This window comes from Aquarana catesbeiana, linkage group LG01 (assembly GCF_042186555.1).
Source record: "Aquarana catesbeiana isolate 2022-GZ linkage group LG01, ASM4218655v1, whole genome shotgun sequence".
Classification (NCBI taxonomy): domain Eukaryota; kingdom Metazoa; phylum Chordata; class Amphibia; order Anura; family Ranidae; genus Aquarana; species Aquarana catesbeiana.
Window position 1 is genome coordinate 977,624,080 of NC_133324.1, and position 7,067 is coordinate 977,631,146.

Genomic DNA, 7,067 nt, shown 5'->3' on the forward strand with positions numbered 1-7,067 from the left:
GAGGGGGGTGACACTGACCTCTGTATTATGAGGGGGGAGGGTGACACTGACCTCTGTATTATGAGGGGGGTGACACTGACCTCTGTATTATGAGGGGGGAGGGTGACACTGACCTCTGTATTATGAGGAGGGTGACACTGACCTCTGTATTATGAGGGGGGTGACACTGACCTCTGTATTATGAGGGGGTGACACTGACCTCTGTATTATGAGGGGGGTGACACTGACCTCTGTATTATGAGGGGGTGACACTGACCTCTGTATTATGAGGGGGTGACACTGACCTCTGTATTATGAGGGGATGACACTGACCTCTGTATTATGAGGGGGGTGACACTGACCTCTGTATTATGAGGGGGTGACACTGACCTCTGTATTATGAGGGGGGTGACACTGACCTCTGTATTAGAGGGGGGTGACACTGACCTCTGTATTATGAGGGGGGGTGACACTGACCTCTGTATTATGAGGGGGTGACACTGACCTCTGTATTATGAGGGGGGGTGACACTGACCTCTGTATTATGAGGGGGGTGACACTGACCTCTGTATTATGAGGGGGGGTGACACTGACCTCTGTATTATGAGGGGGGAGGGTGACACTGACCTCTGTATTATGAGGGGGTGACACTGACCTCTGTATTATGAGGGGGTGACACTGACCTCTGTATTATGAGGGGGGGTGACACTGACCTCTGTATTATGAGGGGGGAGGGTGACACTGACCTCTGTATTATGAGAGGGTGACACTGACCTCTGTATTATGAGGGGGTGACACTGACCTCTGTATTATGAGGGGGTGACACTGACCTCTGTATTATGAGGGGGTGACACTGACCTCTGTATTATGAGGGGGGGTGACACTGACCTCTGTATTATGAGGGGTGTCACGGAACGCCCCACACTCCGCTTGAGTCCTTCCGTCATATACCGCTTCCTAAGTTCTGGAACACGAGTCCAATGGATCTGGCCATAGGAACCCCAAGAACTAGACAACACCAGTCTTGGAGTACATCAGAACTACTTTTATTTTGAGATCTCACAGACCTTTATACAGCAGGGATGACTCAAAGCTAACCTAATTAACATGAGCTAATTTACTACAAAATGTACCCAGACCAGATGACAGTCTTGTGGGCACCGAGCTTCACACATTAATATAAACACAATAGCTGGAGCTAATTACAATTAACAATACAAACAACAATCTCCCCCCTCCTCAGCTAGACCATTCGTCTCCTAGCCAGGGCTGGTGGCTAATGTGATCAGCTCTCTCAATTAACATAAACACATGTTGATAACACCAGCATCTCCTCACAGGATGTGTCCCAGCAGAATGAATCAGTCTTATCAGCAGGGGGCTGCTGGAGGAATCCCCCCTCCCTCTTCAGGGACACAAATATACAGTAAGGAGTCCCCATACAATATATACATGACTGAGTCCGATTAATACAGTTCAGACTGGATTTCTCATTCACCTCAAATGCTAGGGCCCATAATCGGTGGGCAACAGGCTTGCACACAGTCCTCTCCAACAGCCTCCGCTCTGGCCATGCCCGTGACAAGGGGGTGACACTGACCTCTGTATTATGAGGGGGGGTGACACTGACCTCTGTATTATGAGGGGGGGGTGACACTGACCTCTGTATTATGAGGGGGGGTGACACTGACCTCTGTATTATGAGGGGGGTGACACTGACCTCTGTATTATGAGGGGGGTGACACTGACCTCTGTATTATGAGGGGGTGACACTGACCTCTGTATTATGAGGGGGGGTGACACTGACCTCTGTATTATGAGGGGGGTGACACTGACCTCTGTATTATGAGGGGGGTGACACTGACCTCTGTATTATGAGGGGGTGACACTGACCTCTGTATTATGAGGGGGTGACACTGACCTCTGTATTATGAGGGGGTGACACTGACCTCTGTATTATGAGGGGGTGACACTGACCTCTGTATTATGAGGGGGGGTGACACTGACCTCTGTATTATGAGGGGGGGGTGACACTGACCTCTGTATTATGAGGGGGGTGACACTGACCTCTGTATTATGAGGAGGGTGACACTGACCTCTGTATTATGAGGGGGGGTGACACTGACCTCTGTATTATGAGGGGGGTGACACTGACCTCTGTATTATGAGGGGGGTGACACTGACCTCTGTATTATGAGGGGGGTGACACTGACCTCTGTATTATGAGGGAGGGTGACACTGACCTCTGTATTATGAGGGGGGAGGGTGACACTGACCTCTGTATTATGAGGGGGGGTGACACTGATCTCTGTATTATGAGGGGGTGACACTGACCTCTGTATTATGAGGAGGGTGACACTGACCTCTGTATTATGAGGGGGGAGGGTGACACTGACCTCTGTATTATGAGGGGGGAGGGTGACACTGACCTCTGTATTATGAGGGGGGTGACACTGACCTCTGTATTATGAGGGGGGGTGACACTGACCTCTGTATTATGAGGGGGGAGGGTGACACTGACCTCTGTATTATGAGGGGGGTGACACTGACCTCTGTATTATGAGGGGGGTGACACTGACCTCTGTATTATGAGGAGGGTGACACTGACCTCTGTATTATGAGGGGGGGTGACACTGACCTCTGTATTATGAGGAGGGTGACACTGACCTCTGTATTATGAGGGGGGAGGGTGACACTGACCTCTGTATTATGAGGAGGGTGACACTGACCTCTGTATTATGAGGGGGTGACACTGACCTCTGTATTATGAGGGGGGAGGGTGACACTGACCTCTGTATTATGAGGGGAGGGTGACACTGACCTCTGTATTATGAGGGGGGAGGGTGACACTGACCTCTGTATTATGAGGGGGGTGACACTGACCTCTGTATTATGAGGGGGGTGACACTGACCTCTGTATTATGAGGGGGTGACACTGACCTCTGTATTATGAGGGGGGTGACACTGACCTCTGTATTATGAGGGGGTGACACTGACCTCTGTATTATGAGGGGGGTGACACTGACCTCTGTATTATGAGGGGGGTGACACTGACCTCTGTATTATGAGGGGGGTGACACTGACCTCTGTATTATGAGGGGGTGACACTGACCTCTGTATTATGAGGGGGGTGACACTGACCTCTGTATTATGAGGGGGTGACACTGACCTCTGTATTATGAGGGGGTGACACTGACCTCTGTATTATGAGGGGGGTGACACTGACCTCTGTATTATGAGGGGGGAGGGTGACACTGACCTCTGTATTATGAGGGGGTGACACTGACCTCTGTATTATGAGGGGGTGACACTGACCTCTGTATTATGAGGGGGTGACACTGACCTCTGTATTATGAGGGGGGTGACACTGACCTCTGTATTATGAGGGGGGAGGGTGACACTGACCTCTGTATTATGAGGGGGGTGACACTGACCTCTGTATTATGAGGGGGGTGACACTGACCTCTGTATTATGAGGGGTGAGAGCAGAGTAATCATAATATAGGCTTAATGATAGAAATAATAATGTCAGGGATCCCCTCCTTTGTAATTACTAACTTGCACCACGCAGTAGAGATGGAGAGAAGTGGTGACATCTCTTCAGTGTCTCATGTTGTATTTATGGAGATATTTAGAACCTGAACACTCAGATCTCTCTTTCCTCTGCATGGTGCAGAATAGTCATTATAAAGGGTCGGGACCCCTGAACTTCCCATTATTTCATTTCATGAATCCATAAGTTATGATCACTGTGCTGTAACCCCCATTGTATTATATATGGATTTGTGGTGGGTTTTGGGAACACACCTTGTTATGTGCATTTATAACTATTTTTACCTGCTGGTGCTGTCCACTCTATATATATATTCAGATATATACTATATATATATATAGTATTCATATATTTTTTAATATGGCAGTTTATTGAAGTTTGAATTCCACTGAATAAATAGATTGTATAAAATGACATAAAATGAAAAGCCGTGTACACTATAGAAATCAATGTGTGTATGTGAGTGTGCATTTGTCCTTCTGTGTGTGTCCCCCCCGGTATATCCCAGCCCAGTATATCTCATACACAGACACACACACAGATCACTACCATACAAAGACATTTATTTTTAGAGAAAGAAAAGCAGAAGAAAGATTTTCATGTTACAGGAGAAGATCACACATCTGATCTGATCAATATGAAGATTATTGATGAACCTCCAGCTAATCAATGTCACTTTCCTGTGATCAGATGAATGGAATTCCAGAATGTGTACAATGGATCAATTCCAGAGATCCAATGACTGAAATCCATTCATCCTACAAAACAGATTTACTGACCAACCTTCCCGGAATGTGTGTGTGGAATGTCCATATCACAGATTGTTCCCAGGAAAGAAGTCATTATTGATGGGATAGAAGAAGACCAACATCCTCTATACAAGTCACTCCTCCATTTCTAATAAACATCTCCTATTCCCCAATGGAAACATTTGTATCTTTACAAAGATCTGATCTCTGTGTGTATGGAGTGAGCGCAGTGTCTGGATGATGACACCGAGAAGGAAACAAAGGGGTTGATTTACTAAAAGCAAATGAATGACTGTGCACTCCGCAAGAGCAGTTGCTCCAGAGCTTAGTAAATGAGCAAAAGCTTTGCTGACTTCCATCATCCAATCATCCGCAAGCAAAATTGTTTTTTATTTATTTTACTTGCATGTGATTGGGTATTCTTTGTAAAATGAAGCTTTACCTCATTCACTAAGCTCTGGAGCAACTGCACTTGCACAGTGTAACTGCACTTTCCATAGTGCACATGTCTATTTGCCTTTAGTAAATCACCCCCATTGTCAAATCATCAAAAACACTGCGACACCCACCTAGACATCTCCTTTCCTTTCTTATATAAAAGTAACATTACAATGACATCATTGCTAAGGAAAGACCATTTCTATACCTTCAAATATGTTATTTGTTAAAATAAATCAATAAAAAGAAATACAAAATGTATAATAAATCGTAGGAATTTACAAAATAGAGAAAAGGAACCTTCTCTCAGTCCATATTTTTTCCGGATTTGGGTTCTTGTCAAGTTGGAAAAGATTTGTCAGAGTTACAAAACATGATGGAGTAGAATTTATAGAAAATTTAGTTCAGTGGAGATCTTTCAAGTGTTCTTCAGACACGGTGTAACTAAGAAAATGTATTTTGTGGAATTCCGATGGAATGGTTTAAGGTTCTCTCACCCTGTAGAGGACAATGATTTAATCTCTGGAGGTCTTCACCAGACCAGGATTGGTGTTCTCTGGGGGTCTTCATCAGACCAAGATTGGTGTTATGGGTGGTGATCTTCATCAGATCAGGATAAGTGTTTTCTGGAAGTCTTCATCAGATCAGAACTGGTTTACTCTGAAGGTGTTCATCAGACCAGGATTGGTGTTCTCTAGAGGTCTTCATCAGATCAGAAGAAGTGTTATGGGAATCTGGACTCTCTGTAACAGGCAGGCCATGTATAATATCAGAAATAAGAAGAAAAGAAGAAGATACAGCACTGGCTTGGGATTTCATGGTAAACGGTGGAGAGATGGACAGTCCACCACTTCTTACTCCAGAGCCTAATTAACCTCAGGGGGTTCCAGAGGCTTCAGGGAGCTTACTTTATTTCCCCAGCCTAATGCATGGTAATCTGGAATGTCATCTCCTGCCAAAGTGACCCTCTGTTCACCTTTGTAATACTCCTCAGCATACAGGATCCAGGCTCCACGGACATTTTTTTGTGATGAAGCCATGTTGTCAAATCCATACGGTTTAAGTTTATTTGCAGCTTTCTCCAGGGTCACAGGTTTGCCCCCATAGTAGCCGTGCTCAAACAGAGTAATCGTGGGATTATACAGACCGCCCTTCACAACTCGCACAGAGCTGATTTTCTTGTCAAATTCTGGGATTGAAGGATAAGAACCTTCCGAATAGCATTTAAACTCTCCTTTATAATTGATTCCAGTGAAGACAATCCATGGGTCTCCGTGGACTTTGAGAGATCGAGCTCTCTGCAGGAATCCGTTAGATGTCAGGTCTCCCGTGTCTTGCTTTATTGACACAAAGTCTCCCTTGAAATTTGGAAGCTCGAACAGCTCAAGGGAACTCATCTTCCAGTTCTATGTGAGGGTGAGATGATGGGAACGGAGATCTCTCTGCAGGTTGCTTTGAGTTCTCTTCTTGGCTGATGGTGAATTTATACAGGAGCCTCAGTGCTGAGTGGACACATTTTATGGGAGGTTTCATTATTTCTTCAGAATGTCTGTTCAGAGGCGGTACAATGCGTGGGCGGGAGGGGCGTGTGCCCTGGGCGGAGTGTGAGAGGGGGCGGGTTCAGGACCCCGCGCTGCGTTAGTTCTCCCGGTGTAGCGGTACTGAACACAGCTGTTCTGTCCTTCCCCGTTTGCTCTCCCGGCCGTCTTAACACAAGCGGCCACACTGACAGGGGAGGAGAAGAGCCGCGGGCTGTGTGTGTAAGAGCCGGCTCATCCTCCTTCTCCCTCTGTCAGGAGCTGCAGGACCGGAGCGGCTGATCTGAGACAGGGAGAGAGGCAGAGCGGTCGTTGGAGCTCCGCCGTCCCGTCACCCCCCCCCCCCCCCCCTCACACTTCTATAGCACAGAACACAGTGAAGGGTTCTACCTCTATGCTACACATCTGAGACTGTGTTGGAAAAAGAGCGCACACATATACCAGAGAGGTGCAGTGTCCGCTGAGGAGAACTGTGAGAAGGAGGGGGAGGAATATATATAAAGAGGTGAGAACTCTTTACAGGGAGGATTACAAATTCTTGCTGTGGGGGTGTACATATACAGAGGTGGCTATGGAAGGAGGGTATACAGAGGTGATGTGGAAGGGGGGTATACAGAGGTGGATGTGGAAGGGGGGTATACAGAGGTGGATTTGGAAGGGGGGTATACAGAGGTGGATGTGGAAGGGGGGTATACAGAGGTGGATGTGGAAGGGGGGTATACAGAGGTGGCTGTGGAAGGGGGGTATACAGAGGTGGATTTGGAAGGGGGGTATACAGAGGTGGATGTGGAAGGGGGGTATACAAAGGTG

General features: G+C 46.9%; 1 protein-coding gene across 1 annotated transcript; it reads right to left on the minus strand.

Moving 5' to 3' along the window:
• Positions 1–5,585: 5,585 nt before the first annotated feature.
• On the minus strand, positions 5,586–6,116 carry LOC141128948 (epidermal differentiation-specific protein-like). Its single transcript, XM_073616614.1, has one exon. The coding sequence runs from the start codon at positions 6,114–6,116 to the stop codon at positions 5,586–5,588; it is 531 nt and encodes a 176-aa protein (XP_073472715.1).
• Positions 6,117–7,067: the final 951 nt, after the last annotated feature.

Coding starts and splice junctions, on each gene's coding strand:
- LOC141128948 (XM_073616614.1), bottom strand. CDS start 6,116: ATGAGTTCCCTTGAGCTGTTCGAGCTTCCAAATTTCAAGGGAGACTTT.